This window comes from Dromiciops gliroides, chromosome 5, assembly GCF_019393635.1.
Source record: "Dromiciops gliroides isolate mDroGli1 chromosome 5, mDroGli1.pri, whole genome shotgun sequence".
Classification (NCBI taxonomy): domain Eukaryota; kingdom Metazoa; phylum Chordata; class Mammalia; order Microbiotheria; family Microbiotheriidae; genus Dromiciops; species Dromiciops gliroides.
The window spans coordinates 196,769,684-196,795,555 of record NC_057865.1 but is presented as its reverse complement, the minus strand read 5'-3'; the positions used below and the strand labels follow the sequence as shown (position 1 = coordinate 196,795,555).

The 25,872-nt window shown below is 39.3% G+C and overlaps 1 protein-coding gene across 1 annotated transcript in view; it reads left to right on the top strand.

Moving 5' to 3' along the window:
• LOC122728908 (probable polypeptide N-acetylgalactosaminyltransferase 8) overlaps positions 1–22,011 on the top strand; it is a 38,017-nt gene extending 16,006 nt beyond the window's left edge. The window contains exons 5-14 of the mRNA XM_043967617.1: positions 1,269–1,578; positions 3,971–4,137; positions 6,962–7,145; positions 10,562–10,759; positions 11,899–12,013; positions 16,843–17,028; positions 18,264–18,401; positions 19,361–19,456; positions 20,111–20,278; positions 21,862–22,011. Coding sequence (XP_043823552.1) covers positions 1,269–1,578; positions 3,971–4,137; positions 6,962–7,145; positions 10,562–10,759; positions 11,899–12,013; positions 16,843–17,028; positions 18,264–18,401; positions 19,361–19,456; positions 20,111–20,278; positions 21,862–22,011 — 1,712 coding nt within the window. The remainder of the gene's footprint in view (positions 1–1,268; positions 1,579–3,970; positions 4,138–6,961; positions 7,146–10,561; positions 10,760–11,898; positions 12,014–16,842; positions 17,029–18,263; positions 18,402–19,360; positions 19,457–20,110; positions 20,279–21,861) is intronic.
• Positions 22,012–25,872: the final 3,861 nt, after the last annotated feature.

Genomic DNA, 25,872 nt, shown 5'->3' with positions numbered 1-25,872 from the left:
ACTGTGTGCCTATCCAAAGGCTGTCAGTCTATATCACATGTGGACAGCAAATCTTCACAAAAACAAGACAAGAATTCTTCACAAAGACAAAGAAAGACAAAGGAATGCCTGAAAAAGTTGCCAAAATGGTCAGGAGTGTTGGAGATTTCATTCAAATGACCTAAAAATGGCAACTGAGATTGGGAGAGTAACTAAAATTTGGTGCAGCAGAGAGTAGAAAAAAAATCCCCATTAAAAATAAAATGTGTAGGGACAGTTGGGTGGCACAGTGGATAAAGTACTGGCTCTAGATTCAGGAGGACCTGAATTCAAATCTGGCCTCAAACACTTTACACTTACTAGCTGTGTGACTCTGGGAAAGTCACTTAACCCTCATTGCCCTGAAAATAAAATAAAATAAAAATAAGTTGTGCAGTGAATGTTCAGGTCACTACTAGTAGTTCTGGTAACTACTAGACCATGAACTCCATATAGGTAGGGTGGTCACTTATTTAATTTTTGTATCTCCCCCAACACCTAGCATAGCATGCTACACATAATAGGGACTTATTCAATTTTTGCTGAGGTTGTTTAATAAACATGAGGAAAATGGGAGATAGTAACATGAAGATGAGGGGCAATGTGTTCGCTTGTTAATGCTCCAGAGTTGCTCTGTCTCCTGGGGCTGCCATCTAACTCTGGGAGTAGGCAGCATAGACAAGGCACAGAATGTGGCCAATACGAGACCACAATGGCATTGAAATGGTCAAAGCCATTTCTCTAATGATCTAGTTGAGTCCCTTTCGCAGGAGTTCTGATAGACAGTCATGGTCCCCAAAAAGGCTCTCCACAGATGTTTTCCCCGATGGTCCAGCTTAATACCAGAATTTCTAGCATTAGACATTATTTCTTTGGGTTCAACCATGTTATCACCAGAATTTCCCCTTAAAATTAAAATGTCCCTGGGTATGGAAATGTTTTGAGTCTTCTACTGACACTAACAACTTAATGTGAACTTGATAAATTGGTCAGAGTTAGTCAGATACCCAAGTCCTGAAATTATGGGACAGCAGATGTTTAATGGAAGCAGTGGGAACAGTGCCCCTAGAGCATGTATACTGTGCAGCAGTATCAGGTGGTCTAGCCTCTTCACCTATAGTATTTCACATCCTCTAAGACTTCTGAATCCCAGAAGTAAGAGAGTCTTTGAGAAATTGAGGTAGATAGACAGATGTGTACATGTGATTGGAATTTGCCTAAAATATTATCTTTTATTTCCTTATGTTTAGATAACTTTACAAGACATTCTGTGACACAAATGGAGATGGAGCAGGCAGAGGCTATCATCGGGCATCCAATAAAGCTCCAGGATAGAGGGAATCATGTCCAATCATTGGAACCTAGGGCTGGAAATAAGGCACGACTCAAGGTCCAAAGTGAACTCTACCCAGACTCAGCACTTTTCTATAACTGGGGTGAAGGCTTGTCAGAGTCCCAACAGACAGAGGCTCAGAGCCTCTTCCTGAAGTTTGGTTACAATGTTTACCTGAGTGACCAGTTGCCTCTCAATCGCTCTTTCAAAGATGGTCGCAATCCCAGGTGAAGTTGTATTTACATAAGTCTATTCATCCTGAAAGAGCTTCTATTTAAGGTTATACAATTCTGAGAGTATAGAATTGGGGGTATGAGTAGGGAGAAAATTATATAAAGAATGAACTGAAGGAAGTCAAGGCTGGAAGGCATTATAATAGCATAGTGAAATCTAGAAGGAGAAATAGTGTTTTCCTTTCTATTTTATGCAAGGAAAGTAAGCCTGGGAGGGAATAAATGGCCATGAAAATACAGAGCAAGTTGACACTAGATGGAGAATTTATAGACCTATAGGATTATTAGAATGGACCTTGGATGTTATATTTTTCAACCCCTTTATTTTACACATGAAGAAACAGAGGTGTACAAACCAGTAAGTGAATTGCCTGAGGTAACATAGTACCCTGATAATCTATCTGACAATCTATTCAAATTTCTCAAATTTTCTCTCCAGGTCCTCTTTGACATATGATTAAATTTAAAGAATATTCTTTAATTTCTTTCCTCCCCTTCCTTTACCTTTCAGAATCCCTTTGTCCTGTCCACATTTTTTTCCCCTATAAATAATTACTGAGCATCTTTTATGTATCCAGATCTGTGAATCACTATGGAAAATAGAGAAGATCTTATACTCAAAGTAGAGAAACAGAAAAATGAAATAACTGCATAAAACTTTAAACTACATGATTTACAATTTATTTAAAAAGTTGTATTCATTAACTTTAATGAAATAACAAGACATTTTATTTCCTTCCATATTCTCTTCTACTCTGTATTTTTTCAGATTTTTCATAATTTTTTAAACATAGTTGTATATTGTTCTAATACACTCTCTACTTGGGCATGACTTCCTGTCCTCCTTTATTTATATGTAATTGTTATTAAAGGCTGCCTTTTCTCCATCTATATTCTCATCCAGGATTTGTGAATAGCTGGTGATATATGAATAGATAATTCTGATTAAAATTTTCTAGATACTGGACAAAAGTCGTATGTCAGTAGTTATTGATCTTCCCTTGGTCACTTTTTCAGTGTTAATTGTGTCCAAGATTTTTTACTCTTTTGGTATCATCCCAATCTTCAAATACTATATACACACACACACATATATATGCCTACACACACACACACACACACACACACACACACACACACACACACACACTGCATACAGACATATCTATTCCTTAAGAGTCAGAAAGACATGGATACAAGTCCTTTCTCTGAAACACATTGAATGTGTGACCCTAAGATGATAGCTAGCTAGCTAGCTAAAGAGCTGTGAATATGAATATTGTGACATAAATGAATTTCTATAGGAATTTTTCCTCAGAAGGAATTCCTTATAATCATTAAAGTAGATGTATGGAACACACACACACACACACACACACACACACACACACACACACACACATACACCAGAGCATAAGTTCATAAGTTCAAGGGCTTTCTCCTATTATATATAATTAAGCCTATTTGGTCTTTAATAATTTCCTTCCTTTTATTGATAAAAACATCATACAATAGACAAATTTATTATTCTTTTTTCTTCTAATTTTTTTTTTTTGGTGAGGCAATTGGGGTTAAGTGACTTGCCTAGGGTCACACAGCTAGTAAGTGTTAAGTGTCTGAGGTCAGATTTGAACTCAGGTACTCCTGAATCCAGGACTGGTACTCTATCCAGTGCGCCATCTAGCTGCCCCCTTTCTTCTAATTTTTAAAGTGGTTTTGAAAAATACGTGTATGTAACAGAATGGCTATAGAATATGACTTTATATTATCTACATATGCTCAGTAATTATAGGGAAAAATGTGGACAGGTTCTGAAAGGTAAAGGAAGGGGAGGAAAGAAATTAGAGAATATTCTTTAAATTTAGTCATTCGTCAAAGGGGACCTGGAAAGAGAATTTGAGAAATTTGAATAGACTGTCAGATAGATTATCAGGAACATATATAATCAGGAACAAATCTGAGATGATTCTAACTTTTCATATCTGTGAGACTTGGAGAATTGTAGGGACACTGATTGAAACAAGGAAGTTGCAAGGGTATAGCTGATGTGTAGACTGAAGAAAAGGAATTTGTTTTATGATATAATGAATTTGAGAAGGTAGAATGACATCCAAATGGAACTGTCCACTGAAGGCCAAACAAAAGGACACTGATATTAACTTCAGCAGGAGTTTAGACATATTGAAAATTACCTTGGCTCTTCTTGGGACAAGTGTTAGAATTTATTCTTTTAAAGAAGCAGGCTACAATAAGTAGTTATTTGTTAGGAATGATTAAAGTTTTACAGTTAGAAGGATGGACTAAGTGACTTTTGGAGATATATACTAAACCATGCAATAATAAATGCACTGATCATCATCATTATTGATAATTTGTTCTCACAAAGGTGTCTTGAGAAGACATATCCCCACCAACTTCCAACTGTCAGTGTTATTCTCACAATTATGAATGAAGCCATGTCAGTTATACAACGGGCCATCAACAGCATCATCCACCAGACCCCTTCTCATCTGCTGAAGGAACTCATCCTGGTAGATGACTTTAGCTCAAATGGTGAGTTGAATGCTAGGAAGGGGTTTTGTTTCCGGTTTGGAAGTTATACAAGTCTTACAGAGGGATTTACTAATTTCTTTTTTGGTTTAAACTAGTTAGATTCACATAGAGAACCTTCAAAAAGAACAGGAAAGAGCCATACATATGACAAAAGGATTAGAATATGTGACTTATGAGGAAATAATTTTTAAAATGAAGAAAATGCAGCCTGGGGAAGAAAAGGCTTAGGGTTGGTAAGGGTTTTCACCCAGGAATCTGGTCACAATTTTCAAAGATTCTTACTCAGAGGTTAATCTGCCCAGTTATCTAGCTCCACTGGAGGCAAAACAAGCTACAACAACAAGGATTTAGGCTAGATATAAGGATTTTCTGACAGATGTTAAACACTTGAAAACATGTATAGGGGAGGCTGAACAATCTGAAATGACCTAAATCCCATTCCCTGCTAGTTCCCCTTATAGCCTAAGGATGTTTTTGCAATTGGTTGTTAGGAGATTGAGAATAGGAAATGAGGAATTATTGTTGCTAAAGGACATAATTTGACACAGAAGCTCCTGGCTGACCCATCAGTCTCTGTGACCAGGGATCAGTGCTCCTTGCAAAAGACAGGATGCTCCAAATTTCTTTAGTGGACTCCTGAAAAACTATAGGATAATTCAAATGGAGATATGTATCTCCAAATGATAGGGTGAATAGGCTGGCTTTAAAAGAAATCAAACTCTGCTGTGAATTACTTGGTTATTTTCAGCAGTGCAATGATCCAAGACAACTCTGAAGGTCTTATGAAAAAATGCAATCCACCTACAGAGAGAGAACTGATGGCTGGCATTTGAATACAGATTGAAACATATTTTTGTTAGTTCCTTTATATCAAACAAACAAACAAAAATGGTGAGCAGGATGCTCAATATTGCTGTTACTATGTCCAATGTTCCCTGGTTCTGCTCACTTCACTGTTTCAGTTTATGTAAGTCTTTCCAGGTTTTTCTGAAACCATCCTGCTCATTATTTCTTATAGTATAATAGTATTTCATCACAATCATATACCACAACTTATTCAGACATTTCCCCAATTGTTGCATGTGCCATCAATGTCCAATGTCAGTGGCCAATAATTTTTTTTTTTTTTTGTGAGGCAATTGGGGTTAAGTGACTTGCCCAGGGTCACACAGCTAGTAAGTGTTAAGTGTCTGAGGCTGGATTTGAACTCAGGTACTCCTGACTCCAGGGCCAGTGCTCTATCCACTGCGCCACCTAGCTGCCCCATTGGCCAATAATCTTTAACACAAACACAGTGATATGCATATACTGTGTTATGCAAGGTTCATGGGCTTGCTTTTATAATTAAACCCATTTTGTCTTATAATTTCCCACATTTGTTTTCTTGATAAACTATTCTTCCTTTATATAACTCAGAGAACTTTATTAACTTTATTACACTATTTTCCTCTACTTTTCAAAATGATTTTGAAAATATTTAGATCATTGATCCAATTAGAGTTGATTATTTTGTTTTATGTATAAATCTAACAACATGAAGTAGCCTATTGTTATTTTGATTAGAATTGCTTTAGATCAATGAATTAATAGGGAAAGTAGTAGCAATTTCATTGGGGTCATGATAGCTCAGTTCCAAGATTATAATATCTCAGGGTTTAAAAATTTAAAAAAATCAATTTCTAGCCTCAAAGCTTCTTTGTATAGTAAATTCAGAAATGGGTAGGTTCAAGTAAGGGGATACCAGGTAGGGTCAATGAATATGGGTAGGAGATAAAAGGTTCTTAGAGAAAAACTTCACCAGAAAAACCAGAGGATTTTTGAGAATATAATATATATGTTGAAGGTTGAGGTGCCAGAAACAGGTGATTTCTGGTAAATTTTTTTTTGAGAAGTGGGCTTGAAACTGAAAGGAAAGATCAAGGATAATGGAGCTATGAATTTGGGAGTAATGCATAGAATTGCTAGTTGAAGCTATGCTAATGAATAATATCCTTAAGGGAGAACTTTGAGTGATAAAAGAGAAGAAGGGTAAAATCAGAAAGTTGAGCAATTCTTATATTGAAAGGAGGGGCCAGAGAAAGAGAGAAAGAAAGTCTGGTCAGAGAGGTATTAGGATAATCATGTGTATGTAGTGTTAGCAAAGCAAAGAGAGGAGATGGTATGAATTTAGTTGTTTCAGTCATGTCCAACTCTTTGTGACTCCAGTTTTTTTTTTTTTTTTGGCAAAGATACTAGAGTAATTTGCCATTTCCTTCTCCAGATAATTTGACAGATGAGGAAACTGAGGCATGTTAAAGGCTAAAATTCTAGCTAGTCTGTCTAAAATATCTAATGAGTGGTCACCAATAAATTAAAAGCTTTAGCAAGAGTTAGACTTTTAAGCAATTATTAAGGAGAATAAGAATTTGGTAAAGAGAGAGAGAAAGGCCTAGATTCATCTATCTATTAAAGGGAGAGCGCATTCCTAGCTCTGCTCTCCACCAGAGTACCCAGGAAAGAGCCCCAGTCAGAGCGCCAGGCTCCACCCTCTTCCTCCCACCAGCAAACGTCACTTCCTGACGCTAAAGAAAAGACACATGGTCTTGCCCTCAAAGACCTTCACCTCATGGGCGGAGCTCTTCTACAGTAAATCTCCAGCAGGTGGTGTCATTCCAATCGTTACAGGCAAACACAGCTAGTAAGTGTCTGAGTCCTGATTTGAACTCGGGAGATGAGTCTTCCTACCTCCAGGCCCAGCACTCTATGCACTATGGTGCCACCTAGCTGCTGTGCCATATTGAATACCACATCTGAAAGCTCAGTCAAGATTGTGCTTTATTGCTAGATGAACTAAAGGAAGATTTGGGTAACCAGATCCAGATTTACAACCACAAGTATCCCAGGCTTCTGAAACTGATCCGTCACACCAAGAGGAAGGGGCTCACTCAGGCCCGTATCTCTGGCTGGAAAGCTGCTAAAGCAGATGTGGTCGTTATCTTAGATGCTCATGTTGAAGTGAACGTTGGTTGGTAAGACTCCATGGGCTGCTTATATATCTGGGGAAGGGGAATAAAAAATGATGCCATGGGTCCCTAGAGGGATAGGGTCGAGATGGGCAATGGCAGCACCAAATCTTAGACAAGGAGAAGCCCAGAGGGAAGAGCATCCCCTTGTCTCTGAGAGTAAGTATAGTATAATGCAAAGGTCTTCTTAATATCTCTAGTATATACCCCTTCATCACCTCACTCCTGGACTATTGCAATAGCCTTCTGATTGGTCTTCTTGCTTCAAGTCCCTCCCCACTCCAGTCCATCTTCCATTCAGCTGTCAAATGAATTTTCCTAAAGTGATCACGTGATACCTCCTACTCTATAAACTTCAGTGACTCCCTGTCAGAGTTTAGCACAGTGCCTACTACAGAGTAGGCACTGAATAAATGCTTATTGACTGACTCACTACCTGAAGTATTCTAATACATAAGATTGAAATAGAGGGGGAAATGACAAAACTCATGTCACAAAACTTGAGATTTATTAAAGGCAGTTGGGTGGCCCAGTGAACTTGGATCACTGAACTTGATGCCTGCAAGTACCGAGTTCAAATCCTACCTTGCACACTGACTAGCTATGTGATGATGGGCAACTCAGTTAATCTCTCTCAGCATCGGTTTCTTTCTCTGTAAAATTAGGGTGACAAAGGCAACCACTTCACAGAATAGGTATCTGACTTTGTTTCTACTTCCACAACATCTCTTGCATCTGTCTCCTTATTTCCATTCACACAGTTACCACCCTATCACTTCTCACTTGGAGAATAATTTCTTAAATTGTTCTCACTGCCTTAAGTTTTTCCCTACTCCAAGTCTATCCTTTACTTCTAAAATGATTTTTCCTAAAGCACAGGTCTAATTATATTGTCCCCTACTCAGTAAAATCAAGCAACTCAATCACCCCCAGGATCGAATATAAACTCCTGTTTGACATCAGCCCCATTTGTCCTTTCCAGTCTTGTTACATAGTCATGCATTTTATGGTCCAACCAAATTGGTCTTCTTAGAAACATCACTCTTCTACTGTTTCCATGCTCTGCGTATCCCCCATAATTCGAACATGCTCCATGCTCATCCCTGTTTCTTAGAATCTGTAGCTTCCTAAAAGGTCCAACTTAAGTGTTACCTTCCACATGAAACCTTTGCTGATCCCCCATCTGTTAATATCTTTCTGCAATTTATATATACTTTGTGTACATATATATATATATATAAACATGTGTGTATACATATGCATATATACACTTATACATATAAAAATATGTGTATATGTATATGTGTGTATACACCCCCCCCACACACACATATTGCTCCTTCCCCAACTTCAACTCAAATAGTCAGGTGAGGTCCCTTAAGAGCAATAACTACTTCTAGCCTCAGAATTCTATCATCAAGTGACTCTGATGGAGCAGCTACATGGTGCAGTGGATAAAGCACCAGTCCTGGATTCAGGAGGACCTGAGTTCAAATCTGAACTCAGACACTTGTTATCATTCATAAGCCTATGCTGGTGTGCTCCAAAGTGATCATCAACCAGAGTGAATTAAAATTTAGGAATGCTATTTATCAAGTAAGTAAAGAATAGTCAGTACAAAAAGAATCCTCCCCAAACTCTGGAGCACACTCTTCTACAAATTCCCACAGGATAATAATAGCAATAACACAACAATAGCTATTACATTTATGTAGCACTTTAAGGTTGCAAAGTGCTTTAGAAATATCATCTCATTTTTCTTCTCCGTAAGCTAGGAGATAACTTCTATTATTACCCCCACTTTATAAATAAGGAAACTGAAGCAGAAATGAAGCAACTTGCCTGGGCTCACACAGCTAATATGAAGCTAGATTTAAACTGAGGTCTTCCTATATCTAGCCCCAGTGCTCTATTCACTGTCCCGCCAAACTGCCCGCAATGAAAAAAGTGAAAGATCACAAGCCCAAGTACAATGACAATGAGGCACAGTGTGGAGAATATGTGTGGGAAAAGGATAAACACCCAACTAAGGATTACTGGAAATCCTTTTTTTGAGTCCACAGATAATATTCTTTTCAAATGCAAGGGGATATTGCTCTTGTCTTCAGTAAGTCTCCCCCTGCTCCTGTCTGGAGGCATTATTTGTTACTGGTCCAGTTTCTGATGACATGGTAATGGGAAGGCAGTCATCCCAGGCTATCAAATGGAATTGATGGTCTTTCCTTATTTTCTTATTCCCAGGACTGAAATCAGCCAGAGCCTTTGGCCCAAGAATGACTCAGAACCCCTCAGATTGTCCTTGAATCAATCTGCCTTTCTCCTGGGCCCCTTAGATCAGGATTCAACTTGATTTTTGAGGGATGCTTAATGTTAGGGTAGAGGGATTTCCAACTACAAAGTGGTCTTGATGCATTCACTCTGGAGGTTCTAGAGTCACCCTAAAGTTCAACTATAAATTTGCTGGGGGCGTTGTGTCTTACCATCTAGCAGAAGTATAATAAATAATTTTGGTATCCTGAACAGGTAATATGCGATCCAGCCTCAAAGCAACTTTTTTTCCCCCATATGAATATTTTATTATTTTTCAGTTATATTTAAAGATATTTTTCAACATTTGTTTTTATAAGATTTCTAGTTTCAAAATTTTCTCCCTCCCCTCTCCCCAAGACAGCAAGTAATCTGATATAGGTTATATATGTACAATCACATTAAACATATTTCTGCAATAGTCATGTTATGAGAGAAGAATCAGAGCAAAAAGGAAAAATCTAAAAAAAGAAAAACAACAACAACAGCAGAAACAGTAGAAATAGTATGGTTTGATCTGCAGCCAGATTCAACAATTCTTTTTCTTTTCTGGATTTGGAGAGCATTTTTCATCATGAGTCCTTTGGAACTATCTTGGACCATTGTATTGCTGAGAAGAATCAAGTCTATCACAGTTGATCAACACACAATGTTGTTGATACTACAAAGCAACTTTTAAAGATAAGTTTAGTTGATGGAGAGACCCTGAGAAATATAGCCTATTGATGATACCACATTTGTCGTAGGGGAAGATACCATTGTGTTTGGGGGGAACAGGGGACAGGCTGGGGCAAAATTCTCCTGGGATGTGGTTGCTGGAGGGAGGAATTATATCATCTGGTAGCATTTTATTTTAACTAGTTGGTGTTGTTCAGAAAGTGTTTAACTGATTAGTTTCTATGCTGCTTTAGTGTAAATTCTGTTTGCACCCTCTAAATTTTGATGCCTTGGGCTAAAGTCCCAGTCATTCCACCTTAGTTAAACCCTCTATTCAGCATTACATGGTGGGAAAAAGTAGAAAAGTTGGGGATAAAGGAAAGTATTTGGTATAGATTGCCCTGGATCTCACTGTTATTGTCTTAACATAATCTTGGACTCTTATGCTATCTTTTTAGGGCAGAGCCCATCTTAGCACGGATCCAGGAAGACCACACTGTGATTGTGTCACCCATGTTTGGAAAAATTCATTTTGACACCTTAGAAGTGGAACATTATCCCTTAGCTTCTATTGGATTTGACTGGGCTCTCTGGTGCCTCTATGATGCTGTGCCAAAAAGTTGGCTTAAACTGAAGGATGATACTGCTCCAGTGAAGTAAGTCTGAAGAACTTGCAATAATGGTGAAACTATCATTTATAGTCTCAGAGATTTTGATTTTTTTTCAACTTGGAAGCAAGAAAGGCTATTTCTAAGTTGCAAGAATCACTGAGACTTCTGCATCAGCTAAAAGTTGCTGAATTTACAGAATATGGGACACAGTACACTTTTTAGCAATCTGTATAAGAAAGTAAAAACATTATAGGATACAAAGAGCTACCAGAGGCTAATTAGAGTTCATCCCCCTGTCTCTAGGGAAAACTGACCCTAAATTGATGTATTCCTTTTTTTTTTTTGCAGGGAAATTAGGGGTAAGTGACTTGCCCAGGGTCACACAATCACACAGCTAGTAAGTGTCAAGTGTCTGAGGCCGGATTTGAACTCAGGTCCTCCTGAATCCAGGGCTGGTGTTTTATCCACTGAGCCACCTAGCTGTCCTGATGTATTCCTTTTTAAAGATCTTCATGAGGGTCAGCTAGATGGCGCAGTGGATGGAGCACTGGCCCTGGAGTCAGGAGGACCTGAGTTCAAATTTGGCCTCAGCCATTTAACACTTACTGGCTGTGTGACCCTGGGCAAGTCACTTAACCCCAATTGCCTCACCAAAAAAAAAATAAAAGATCTTCATGAAGACCTTTAAACTGAGAGGACATATTCAAGAGAAATGGTCCTTCGCTCTTGCCCTCATCCATTTCTGTTCCCCTGTTATTTTGCTTTTTGTCAATTAGCAAACATTTATATCTTGTCCCTTACACATTGTTCTTCCCAAGTAGGAAAAAAAGGAGAATAAAACTTCAGGAACAAGAGATAAAAGTTCCCATATTAGCCATGTCAAAAACAAAAGCAGACAAAAACCATGTCCCATTCTGCATTCTAAGTCCATCACTTCTCTGTAATGACTTTTGAGGCATAGATAAAAATGGTCAACATGGCATCATTGTGCCTACTTTTCTTTCTTCTCATCCTTTCTTCTCCTTCTCCTCTTCTTTCTCTTCTTCATTTTCCTTCTCTTTCTCTTCTTCTTCTTTCTCTTCCTTCTCCTCTTTTTTCTCCTTTTCTTCTACATCAAAGCCCTACCTCTCTGCATCTCCATAGCCATGCTCCAGGACTTCCCACTTTCTTCTGTGTTTCTACAGGAGTCCTTCCATCATGGGCATCTTTGCTGCAGACAGACTGTTCTTGAAAGAAATTGGATCCCTTGATAAAGGAATGCAAGTCTATGGAGGAGAAAATGTGGAACTAGGCCTGAGGGTAAATTTATTTTTGTGGTCTAAGCCATGAGTAGAATCAGGTAAGACTGTCTTAGAATAATTGTGCACAGTCAGATATCTTTTGCTTAAGGCTAGGAAAGATAAACACTTAAATTGGCAGGTGGCTGAGAAGAGCTTTGGAAAGGAGTAGGAGACAGAACTCCTTGGGTGGAGTTTTCATGGAGTATAACATTCTTACTATCACTGGGTTCTGGGGAATGACTGAAGTGAAATTCAACATGTGTTTGCCATTTTGTTCTTCTACCTCTATCCGACCAAGAAAAGTATAGATATACTGAGAATTTTCCAAAAAGGCCTGAGATTTGCCACCAATTAAACCTGGAACACCCAAACTAATGACACCTTGACAATGCTAATGCCTACTTAGCCTACTTAGAAAAAGTTGAAGTCAAGAGGACTGGGAAGACAAAGGAAAATTGGTTACATTTTCATACATGTAATGGTTTATCTGTGCCTTATTATTCTAATAGTAAACACATTTGATTGATGTCTAACATAGTATATTGGAAATTACCAGAGATGGGAGCCAGGGGACCAGATTTTTTGTGCTGACTCCTACACTAACTAGGAATACAACAATGACATTTTCCCTTTTTAAGTGGTTCCCCTTTTCTCACCCTGTGTATGGCCTTCAGTTCAAGAGTGTACAGTGAAGTGCACATGAAGCACACACTTGGGGTGTGGATACAGTCTGGATAGAGCAAAACTATATGTTTCAATTGCTCAGGTGTCCCCCACAGTTTTAAGGCAATGAGATTTCCTCTAGAATGTCTCTTTTGTAAGTTCCATTTTCAACTTCACAGGTATCTTTTCTAAATCACAGGCCTTGGGATTTTGGTTCTTGCTAACCCACAGTGTTTCCACACTCCAATTTACATCGAAACTATTGCTTTAACATTCCATAGAGAAAAGAACTCTGGACAGGAAGAACACTGGCTTTGTTATGACTTCAGTGTGTGAAATGTCAAGACCACACTTGTTTAGTCATTCCCCAATTGATGGGCACCCCCTCAGTTTCCAATTCTTTGCCACCATAAAAGGAGCTGCTAGAAATATTTTTATACATGTGGGTCCTTTCCCCTTTTTTATGATCTTTTTAGGATGCAGACATAGTAGTGGTATTGCTGGATCAAATGGTATGCACAGTTTTATAATCCTTTGGATATAGAGGAATATAATTTTGGGAGTTATGTGGATGAGTTAAAGAGGAGAAAGATGAGGTGGGAAGAATACTTAGGAGGCTATTGAAGTAATAGTCCAGGCAAAAGTTGATGTGGGTCTAAATTAGAATGGTGGTCATGAAAGCAAAGAGAAGGGGACAGATGTGAGATTTATCATGGAAAGACACTCTACAAAACTTGCCAACTAATTGGCTATGTTGAGCAAGAGAGAGTAAGTAGTCAAGGATGACTATGAAGTTTTGAACCTTGAGGGTGCCTGCAAAGACAGTGGTGCCCACAACTGAAAGAGGAAAGTTCAGAAGAGGGATGTGTTTCTGGGGAAGGAAAATGACTTCTATGCATATTGAGCATTTGGTTTGAAATGTTCAATGATGAAGGGTTAGGGTTTTGGAGAATGATTTAGGCTTTGAGTATATAGATCTATGAGTTATATACATAGTGATATTAATCAACCCTGGGAGTTAAGAAAATTATGATGTGAGAGAGTATAGAAAATGAAAAGAAGGAACAGAGCTATGCAGCATGCTATTCATAATAATAATTCTAATGACAATACTATAATAATAACAGCCAACACATAGGACTTTAAGGTTTACAAGGCCCTTTGTTCCATTTATTTCCATTTAATAAATGAAAAAATTGAGGCTAAAAGAGGTTAAGGTAGGCATGTCCAGGGTCAAACACCTAGTAAGTATCTGAAGCAATATTTAAGTTCAGGTCTTTGTGACTCCTAGTCTAGCACTATATCTACTCTATCCCCTAGCTGCCTCAAACAGGAAAAAAAAACAACAACAAAGGAGTAGTCAAATCGGTAGGAGAAGAACCAGGAAAGAATGGTATCATGTAGAAAGTGAAGTGAGCAGAACCAAGAGAATATTGAACACAGTAACAGCAATATCATTCAATGATCGACTGTGAATGACTTAGCTATTCTTAGCAATGCAAACGTCCAAGACAGTCCCAAAGGACTCATGCTGAAAAATGCTATCTGCCTCTAGAGTAAGAACTGATTTTGTCTGAATACAGACTAAAGCATTCTTTCTTTCTTTCTTTCTTTCTTTCTTTCTTTCTTTCTTTCTTTCTTTCTTTCTTTCTTTCTTTCTTTCTCCCCTTCCTTCCTCCTTCTTTCCTTCCTTCTTCCCTTCTTCCTTCTACTCTTTTTCTTTTCTTCCTTCCTTCCTTCCTTCCTTCCTTCCTTCCTTCCTTCCTTCCTTCCTTCCTTCCTTCCTTCCTTCCTTCCTGCTAAAGACTGGTCCATTCATTCAGCTCAAAGTTATGAATGATCTCTTAATTACCAAATTGAATGGCCTTTTCTTAATCCTCATCTTTCTTGAGCTCTCTTCTTCCTATGACACTGTCAATCATTCTCTCTTCTTTGATACTATTTTCTTTTTAGGTTTTTGTGAACCTGTTCTATTCTGCTTCCTCCCCTACTTGCCTGATCACTCCTTCTTAGTCTCCTTTGCTGAATCTTCATCTAGATCACGATAACCATGAGTGTTCCCTAAGCTCTGTCCTAGGCCCTCTTTTCTTCTCTTTCTATACTATTTCTCTTGGTGATATTGACTCCCATGGGTTCAAATATCTATCATCTCAGGGCAGCTAGATGGCTCAGTGGATAAAACACGAGCCCTGGATTCAGGAGCAGCTGAGTTCAAATCTGGTCTCAGACACTTGACACTTACTGGCTGTGTGACCCTGGGCAAGTCACTTAACCCTCATTGCCCCTCAAAGAAAAAAAAAAACCAAAACCAAAACCAAAAGATCTTCAGACCTATTTATCTAGCTCTAAACCCTCTCCTGACTTCCAGTCTTCCATCTCCAATTGCCTATTACACATCTTCAACTGGATGTCTGATAGAAGTCTTAAATTTAACATGTCTAAAACTGAGCTCATCTTTCACCCAAATGAAATGTCTTTATAATTGGACCTAGGAAATTGCTTGGCACATAGTATGTGTTTAATAAATGTTTATACACTTTCCCTCCCCTGCTTCTCAACTATACCTTCTTATTGACTTTCCTATTACTGTCAAAGATATCACCTTGGGTCACCCAGGCTCATAACTTTAGTATCATCCTCAACTCCTCACTTGCCCCATATCCAGTTAGTTGCTAAGTCCTGTTGTCTCTGTTTTCATAATATCTCTTGTATATACTCTCATCTCTTCTCTGGGACTGAGACCACAGTGATTCAGCCCTTCATCATCACCTACCTGCACCATTCTAATAGCCTGATGGTTGGTCTCTTTGCTTCATGTCCCTCCCCACCCCAGACCATCCTCCATTCAGCTGTCAAAGTAATCTTCCTGAAGCACAGAACTAACCATGTCATCTCCTACTTAATAAACTCTAGCGTCACCCTATTACCTTCAGCATCAAATAGAAAATCCTGTCTGTCATTCAAAGACCTCTATGGCTTTGTCCCTCCTACTTTTCCCGTCTTCTCACATTTTAATCTATATCCTTCCCCTTCCACACTACTCTGAGATCTAGCAACATTAGCTTTCTTGCTGTTCATCAAACAGGATGCTTCATTTCTCCACTCAGAATTTCATTGACTGTCCCCTAGGTCTGGAATTCTCTTGCTCTTCATTCTCTACTTCCTGATTTCCCTGGATTCCCTCCAATCCCAGCTCCTTCAAGAAGCCTTTCTGGGGCAGCTAGGTGGTGCAGTGGATAGAGCACTGGCCCTGGATTCAGGAGTACCTGAGTTCAAATCCAGCCTCAGACACTTGACATTTACTAGTTGTGTGACCTTGGGCAAGTCACTTAACCCTCATTGCCCAACCAAAAAAAGAAGAAGAAGAAGAAGAAGAAGAAGAAGAAGAAGAAGAAGCCTTTCCTAGTCCTCCTCAATCATTGTGCCTTCCCTCTGAGATTGTCTTCAATTTATCCTGTTTGTGCCTCGTTTGTACAGTTATTTGCTTCTTGTTTCCCCCATTAGACTGTGAGTTCCTTCAGAGCAGAGATTGGTTTTTGTTTGTTTGTTTGTTTGTTTGTGTTTTTTGTGGGGCAATGGGGGTTAAGTGACTTGCCCAGGGTCACACAGCTAGTAAGTGTCAAGTGTCTGAGGCCGGATTTGAACTCAGGTACTCCTGAATCCAGGACCCGTGCTTTACCCACTGCGCCACCTAGCCGCCCCTGCAGAGATTGTTTTTTGCCTTATTTTGTGCCATTGCCTGGCACATAGTAGGTGCTTAAAGTCACAGCACTATAGCACTATAGCCATCCTTCCAAGTTGCTATTGACTCATTAATGATGACTTTTGGAGACTAGCCATTCAACCAGCTCTCAAAATTCACCTTACTGTGCTGCCATCTAGCCCCCACCTCTCTACCTTGTTCCCAAGGATGGCAGATAAGAGACTTTCTCAAAAGATGTACTGAAATCTTAAGTAAGCTACAGCTCCATAATTCCCTTGCTCTATTAGGTTACCCTAATGATCCTGCCAAGAAAGGAATTAAGGTTAGACAGTTCAGTAGACTTTTGTGATATACAGCAAAGCAAGATGGAGGAATGCATGATTTTAAAAATTGGTTCTGAAATGTGGCCTAAATATGATTCATTATGAAAACTTCTGCAGCCTGATGGCCTACTATGTATAAGTGACTTTTTTTAAATGCAGGTGTGGCAGTGTGGAGGAAAGATCGAGATACTTCCCTGTTCTCGGATTGTTCATCTGGAGAGAGCCTTCAAACCCTATGCTTGGCATCTGGGGCAATTTATGAGACGCAATGCTCTGCGTGTGGCTGAAGTCTGGTTGGATAATTACAAATCCATGGTTTACTATTACTGGAATCTGCCTGTGAAGGTTTGTCACAAACTGCAAGGTAGAAAAGGAAAAGAGAGGGGTGGGTAATAGAAGGGAAAAGATAAAATGTAGCAATTCAGTCATGAGTCAAACTTACTTCCCCATAGATCCTCAAACCTCCACCCTGACCAACACTGTGGGGGAAGTCAGGTATTCTCTTCTCTGAGCATATGCAAGTATGGCATATAGAGCAACTCAAATGACAATAGTCATAATTTATTTCCTAAAATATATTCCCCAAAATAAAATTATTTCCCTAAAATTATATACCTTGAAAGATAAAAAAACAAAACCCAACAACACATTAGTCATAAAAAATAACAGCAATTAAAAGCTACATTCAGGTTTGATGCAAGCCAGGAAAGAAACACGTTCTACATTCAGACTTGTGTGGATCCCATCCACAGTATCAACCTGGTGTCAGCATGTGGACTTGAAGCTAGTATCACCAGGGATGACCCTGGTTTGGGCATGGGTGTTCTATTCAGTGACAATAGAATTTTGGAGTAGTTCTAGACTGGAGAAGCTGTAAATGAGCACAGATAGGGAGCTAGAAACTAGACTAAGTAGGTGGGAAAACTGTAGTGCGTGCATGCGTGCATGCGTGTGTGTGTGTGTGTGTGTGTAATGGTGGTGATGGTGATAAAACACTCAGAAAGAATTAGGCTTTGCTTCAGATTTAAAGACATTAGATGGAATTATTTTCCTCACTAGCCTGAGGTTTTATATATGTGTAATAATTAGTATATGTTGTTTGTAATTTATGGTGATTAAGCTCTTTAATAACAATGAGAGAAGAAGATCTTCATTTTCTCTGGCAGAGGGCTTCTGCTTTCCCCTGCTTTCTTTGCAGGGCCAAGGTAAGCTGAAATAGCTAGAAATGAAAGCAGATAAATTCACTTTTTCTGGAAATTTGAGCACTATGAACTCTAATCTTGTCCCACTTTGACCATATCTTTCCCATGACCAGTGGGAAAGCAGGCTTTATAATCAGATGAAGGGCTATGGCCTTTCATGAAAGGTGGGAACAACATGAAATAACCTCTGTTAAGGGGGCCCAGCAAATGACAGCAATGCTAGTTGTCTAGCCATTTTTCCAGACTGGGGGCCTTGAGTGCTGCTACTCACTGCTTCCATGAAAACCATCCATCTTAATGAACCATCTCAGGCTGTAGACAAGGGAGTTACACATTTTGAAATTTGATGTTCTGAAAGAAAAGATGACTCCTTTGCAGAACCATGGCATAGATTATGGAGACGTGTCTTCCAGAAAGGAACTCAGGAAGAAACTGAATTGTCGGAGTTTTGACTGGTACCTCAAAAATGTTTATCCATCTCTGAAGCCGGTTCGGAACATTGTTGGTTATGGAGTAGTAAGTACCCTATTCGTAGATGCTCCAAAAAACCACTAAAACAAGCTTTGTTCTCCCTCCAGGGGACCCATATCAGTCAGTTCAGTGTTTCTGAAATTCTTTATGATCAGGATGTCTATTTGTTATCCAATGCTACTCACCTGGGTTACCCATGTTTGAGGCAAGTTAATGGTACAATGGACTTGGAAACAGGATAACTTGAGTTTTAATTTGATCTATGTAGTAAGACCCTAGACAAGTCATTCACCTCTCTCAGTCTCAGTTCCTCCATCTGCAAAATAGAAATAATAATACCAACCTAAAAGGGTGGTTATGAGCATGAAATGAGTTTAGCACGGATAAAGTGTTTTCCTAACCTTTAAAGTACTATATAAATCATTATTTCCCCTTTAATTTTATATGCTTCTTGATCCACAATCACCATTTTCTTTCCTTTATAGGGTAGCTAGATCTCTTCTTTTCCCCTTGTGTTTACCAACCCATTACCAGATTTACAGGACAAGCTCTATTCTCAGTTAACTTAAGAAAGCCCTTTCTAGCATATACACTTTCCCAGAAGCTATTGATATCTCCAGGAGATTACAGCTATCTTGCCCTCTGGAATACGTCTCATTCTTAGTTCTTAGAAAATAATTGGCAGGCCCCAGCACTTTTCTTCCTTTTAGCTGGAATATGGTATCAGTACCAAATACAGAGTCTAAGGAACAACTTTGCTATTTATGAACCCATGTGACATTAAGGCAAGTCCTTTAACTTTGCCAGGCCTCTGTAAAAGGAAACTATAGTTCCAGATGATCTGTGAAGTGCTGGGGCTAAATCTGTCATCCTTTAAGATCAGAACGTGTATTAGCAGTAAGAATCCAAATTCTAGCCAGGTATGAATAATGGGCCTGCTTCTGTGGTCTCCTTTCAACAGTATTGTGTGTTCCACCCTACCCCCTTCACCCCCCCCTCCCCAGGTAAGAAATACTTTGAATGAGATGATCTGCATGGATCAAGGACCAGTCTCAGGGAAAACTCCAATCATGCATACTTGCCATGGGTTTGAATCACAGGTATGGTCTCAAAGTAAACATTTTCACCTTGTTACCTCCCACCCCTCATTTCCAAAATAAGCCTGATGATGGCTTAGTCCCTTTTAATTTTTGTTGGGTTTTGGATTCAAGACCTGATGGAGAACTTGGGGAAGCTGGGCAGGGGGAAGGAGGAGAATGCATTAGAGTTTAAGCCAACACCAGAACTTGGAACAGACTCTTCCTTCCTGTTATACCAGACCTTTTCATTGAAGCCTCTCTTTCTGATTCTCAGTGTGAAGAGTTGAGAAGCTGGGGTGAGGGATAGGATTATATGATATGTCAGGGAGATAAGGGAGTCAGGGAGTAATATTGAGAGAAACTCAAGAGACCATGCGGGCCAGATCTCTTCCAGTCACCTAATCTCCTCCAAATTGAAATTCATTTCAGAACATTTATTAAAGTCTCACTAACACCACTCCCCTCCACCCCCAATAAACTTGTATTTATTTTATAGGAATTGTGTGGTGTAGTGACTAGACAGTGGAAATGAACATAGAATAGAAAGAAACCCAAGAAGACATTGTTTCAAGTCTTGGTCTCTGACACATGCCGCTGATCTTTTGGCTTTGCCCGAGTTTGGTATTTACCATCAATGACTCAGTATCGCTCACAGGCTGCTTTTATTCTTTTTAGGTTGTGTTCTACTTTATGACAGGAGAACTGTACCTGGGACAGTTATATGATAATTGGTTCTCCAAAAATCAGTGCCTTGTTGATTCTGGGCAAGGGTCTGAGCCAGAATTAGCAGCGTGCTCCAATGTGACATATAAAGGAATACATACACATTGGGATTTTAAACAGGTAAGTTCATGGGGATTTTAGATTCTTGATTTGAATACCAGGACTGCACTAAGCCCTTTTTATAAATATTATGTCAGTCAATCCTCACAACAACCCGAGGAGGTTGAGAAACTGAGGCAGAGATTAGGTGACCGACTCACACAAGTATCTGAGCTGAATTTGAATTGAGTTATTCCTGACTCCAGACCCAGTGCTATATTCACTGCACCACCTAGGTGTCCTATAAAACCTGCTGGACATGGTAGTGTCAGCCTTAGAGGCAGCTGCTGGTGCAGTTTATAGAGTGTAGGACCTGGAGTCAGGAAGAACTGAGGCCTTAGACACATAGTACCTGTGTGACCCTGGGCAAGTCACTTAACCACTATTAGTCTCAGTTTCCTCAACTGTAAAATGAGGATAATAATAGCATCTACGTCCTGGGGTTGTTGTGAGCATCAAATGACATAATAGTATAGTGCAGAGCCCATAGCAGGCACTATATCAGTGCTTATTTCCTTCTCTCTCTCCTCCCCCTCCTCCCATTCCTTCAGAGCAGGCAGAGGCTAGTAGATCATTTGAACTCTGTAGTTCTGAACTCCAGTAAAGGCTAAAGTGGATAGATAGCGTGTCTGCACTGAGTCCAGAACCAATATGGTGGATCCTCTCTAAAGCTAAAGGATGGACTAATCTCCTCTAGTCAGGTAAAACACATTTACAAATATCTGTCATCTTTAGTTATTGGGCAGAGTTTTAAGGAGCACCTGACAACTCCCCATGCACCCCTCAAAAAAGAGGAAGTGTGGTTACTCCCTAAGGTATGAGATAGATTGCCTGTTGCCCAGTGGCATTCCTTATTCTGGGGACTGGTAAAGCACCAGCACCAGCACTGTTCAGGCACATAGGAACCAGTTCATTTTCACCAGGTGGCTTCTCATTGGATATAAAAGAATGAGGGATATGTGGCTTTGATTCTGGAAGAATCAAGGATAATAAGTTACTTACCTGGGGCAGCTAGATGGCTCAGTGGATAGAGCACTGGCCCTGGAGTCAGGAGTACCTGAGTTCAAATCTGGCCTCAGACACTTAATACTTAACTAGCTGTGTGACCCTGGGCAAGTCACTTAACCTCAATTGCCTCACTAAAAAAAAAAAAAGAAAAAAGAAAAAAAATAAGTTACTTATCTGGTATTTAACAACCAGGAGGGGCTGACATGTGTAAAGTAATTTTTTTCCTCCTCCTGTTTCCACAGTTTCAATTAACCATATCAATCAATCAATAAATAAGCTTTCATTAAGTCCCCACCATGTATCATACACTGTAGTAAATTCTGTGGATACAAAACCAAAAATGAAATAGTTCCTGCTCTCAAGCAACTTACATTCTATTGGGGGAAACATTTACAGATGTGGCTAATTTTGGACAATCTGGCCCAATTTTTAAAAATCCCACTTTCTTTTTAAGTGGGGATTGAAGATCTCTACATATAACACTGGCCACAGCAGAGAGCAAAGGTTGGGTAGGGAGAATAGGGGTGTAGGACAAGAAGCAGAATAGTCTGATGGGGAATTTCATTGAAATCCCTCCTTTCTCTTCTCCCATGCAGGGGGGAGCTATAATCAACAGGGGCACCAAAAGGTGTCTGGAAATCCAGCAAGATGCCACAGGATCCCATACTCTCATCCTCCAGGAGTGTACAGGGCAAATGTGGAATATCCAACATGTCATCAGAGATGGGGAGAACCCTCAGTACTAAGGCTAGCAAGTAGCTTGATTCAAGAGAACCTAAAAGTGGTGGTACTAGCTCTTGCCATTAGAGGAACCACATCAGGTTCAGAAGGAGGTGTTGATCAAGACTAAAAATAAGGGCTATTTTTGAATACTCAAGTGATAGGAGATGAATGTCATAAATTCAAATGGTTATGCGTGCAACATAGGAGATACGATTTAGAAAGACGTGGCATTTTTAAGGGACAGGGGAAAGAATATAATGACAAGTTTTCACCTTCTCCCAGGAATAGAATTTACCTTGTGGGTATGACTGTTTGAAACTTCTTGAAATAAACATTATCTGGATGCAAAGTGTTTGTTTCTATTGGTGGAAAGGGAGGGCAAGGGTGACAGTGTGGACATTTATGTTTGGGTCCTACAAATGTTATTTAGCCAACAATTTTTCCACATATCTTATTTATTCATTACCCACATAACTTTTTTTCTCTTCTTCTCAGAAGGCAATCCAGCCCATTTGGTGTTTTTCTGTTCCATTTGAGAAATTATATTCCCATCCAGACAGGAGAAACTGTAGTCACGTGATATCCCAAAGTAAAATTCTCAAAAGAATTTTCTCTGGGTAGAAAAGATTCTCTTTCATTTCCTCTTTTATTTATTTTTTTGTATTTGAAATTGTGGTAGAAAAAATATTTCTAGCAGCTCTCTTTGTGGTGGTAAAGAATTGGAAATTGAGGGGATTCCCATCAACTGGGGACTGGCTGAACAAGTTGTGGTATATGAATGTAATGGAATACTATTGTGCTGTAAGAAATGATAAGGAGACAGATTTCAGAAGAACCTGGAAAGACTTAAGTGTACTGATGCTGAATGAAATGAGCAGAATCAGGAGAACATTGTGCACAGTAACAGCAATATTGTGTGATAATCAGGTGTGATCCAAGACAATTCCAAAGGACTCATGATGGAAAATGCTCTTCACATCCACAAAGGGAATTGTGAGATCTGAATGAAGATTGAACCATACTATTTTTACTTTTTATGTTGTTGTTTTTTTCTTTTTTGAGGTTTTCCCCTTCTGTTCTGATTCTTTTTTTTTACAACATGATTAATGTGGAAATAAGTTTAATGTGATGTGTGTGTTCCCTATTAGAATGTTTTTTGAGAGCAAAGGCTATTTTATTTTTTAGGGATCCCCTGAAATGCTAGTATTCTTCCCTGCAAATCACTTCCTTATCTATCTACTTAAAGCCAGGTAGAATGTAAAATCATTGAAGACAACAATTATTTTCATTTTTTATGCTTGGCTTTTGATACGAACATAAAAATGAAAAGTGAACTGAATGCTGGCATATTCAAGGTTAACATCAGGGACCACTGGAAATGATTCTGGGTGGAGGTGAGGACTGAGCAACCTGCTTGTCTGGGCACACATCAGTTATATATAATTTTTGCATTAGAAAGCCACTCAAGTATAGAGAGTTGCCCTTTTCAGGCATGGTGGAAAAATCCTCAGCATGAAGAACTTGGAGAAATGCCAGTGGTTGTTCTGGTCTCTAGTGCACAGATTCACAGACATGGTGCTACATCCCAAAGCCATGCTGTGAGAAATAGGGTCTGGGGTAATGGCACAGTCAAGCTTGGTGTATGGCAGATGGCTCAGGGAACAGAAGTCCCTGAGGGCATAATGCTTCATAAAGACATGTTTATACCATGGGAGTTCAAGCAGAGGAGAAAAGGAAGGGGAAAAGAAGGAAAAATCTGGAGCAACCAAAATGGTGAGTTATGCAGAAGTGTAGGTCTGGCTAATAGAGGAAGAAAGGACAAAACCAAGAGTTCTAAATCGGAAAGACAAGAATCCCAAGTATTAGGAGAGTGCAGTGTGGTTCACCAACAGTCAGTCCCTCACCAGACAGAAATGGTCATTGGCTCATTTTTCACCTAAGGTGGGGAAGGGGACTACTGGTAATATGTACCTTGATTTGGGATATTTATATAAAATAGAAAAGAAATCAATATAAAAATATTCTCTTTCATTTAGCTCAGGAGACTCCTCTCAGGATGGAATCCTGAAATTTTTTAATAAACAGAGGATCAGAACCAGTCTCTTTGTCTTTACATTGCTTTGCTGCCACTGTCCTTCACTGTTTAAGTACTCCCTGTCCATAAATAGTGAAGGATGCATACTGAAACATTTATGATCATTCACTTCTTTATGTAGCTGACATCTGAACTAGTTAAGCATAAATGTAAATTAACTTTCAATAACAGATAAGCTTTGCATTTAGTATATACTTTCCTGATGAAAGAAAATGAAGGAAGTGTAGGCCAAGCACCGCTGAATCAGTTCAATCCAACAGGCAATTTAGCATTAACTGGATGTGTCTCTCACTCTTGCTTCAGAGGTCCCATCTGTGATGGTGATGTGGGAGTCACCATTTTCAACTCCCTACCTCCCATTTCTTCTTCTTTTTTTTTTTAGTGAGGCAATTGGGGTTAAGTGATTTGCCCAGGGTCACACAGCTAGTAAGTGTTAAGTGTCTGAGGCCGGATTTGAACTCAGGTCCTCCTGACTCCAGGGCCAGTGCTCTATCCACTGTGCTACCTAGCTGCCCCCCTACCTCCCATTTCTAATCTGCATCTTCAGCCTTCATTCTGTTCCTTGCTCGTTCTTGTCCAATTCCCATATGAATCAATGGGAAGAGCACTGGTTTTGGAGACAGGAAACCCTTGTTGCAATCCTGCCTCTGATACTACCACTGTGACCTTGGGCAAGACAATTAACCTCTCTGGGCCTCAGTTTCTTTGTGTGCAAAATGAGGGACTTCAACTAGATGATCTCTGATGATCTTTTCAGCTCTAAGACTTTAACTGTAAAATGCTCTGAATGCTTCTATGCTCTCCAGATTCCAAAGAGAATAATGTGTTCTTGAAGAAATGTAAATGCTTCTAGTAATAAAAAGATGAAAAAGAATATTAACAGAATGTTTGTGGGGGGGAATATTTATATGTTTGGAGATTGGGAGATAAAAGAGGAGGAAGGGAAAAAAGATCCCTGACTATTTATAGGTGCAGGTTATTGCTGGGTTGTTATCTGTCATCTCTGGAAGATCGTGGAGAACAGGACAGGCACTGTACGAGAGAAGGACAAATTTGGCATGGTTTTCCAAAAAAAAAGCATCCAGACATAATGCCTTGTGATTTTATGGTGACCATAAGTTTTGCCCATCTTGCAGGAATTGGAAAACAATTTCTTAAAGGATTTGAGCAGAGGTAACACTAAAAAGCATGGACAAAACCCACAGGAATACTTCTTTTTCCTTTCCCACCAATACAATCTTCCTGTAGCCAGACAATGTTCTTTATTTTAAAGAGTTTCTAACAATGATCCCTAGAATGAAATTCCTGTTCCTAGAGGAGGGTGTGATGAGTTATCATTACGGCTTGTTTTCTCTTCTCTGCAGCTCTCTATTTTACAATATATTTTATCTATTTATTTCTCTATCTATTTATAAGGGCTACCCTCCCCCCCCATCTTACACATTTGAATATCTGATATGATTCAATGACATTTATTTTCAATTCACCTGGTTGTAATACATTTATCTTTATAGCCACAAGGGCCAGGTCCCATGGTCCCTGACCTTGATGGTACTGGTACCCTCTTGTCTTTTACCTCAAGAGAAGAACATTGGATATAGAATCAGAAGGCAGGGGTTCAGATCCTGGCTTTGCAATTTGCTATCTGCAGGTACATGGTCAAATTATTTCACCTCTCCAGGCCTCAGTTTTCTACTTTTTAAAGTAAAGGAAGTGTACTTTATGATTTCCAAGGTTCCCTGGAGTATCAGCATTCTATAATCCTAGAAATCATTTGCTGGACTCAATG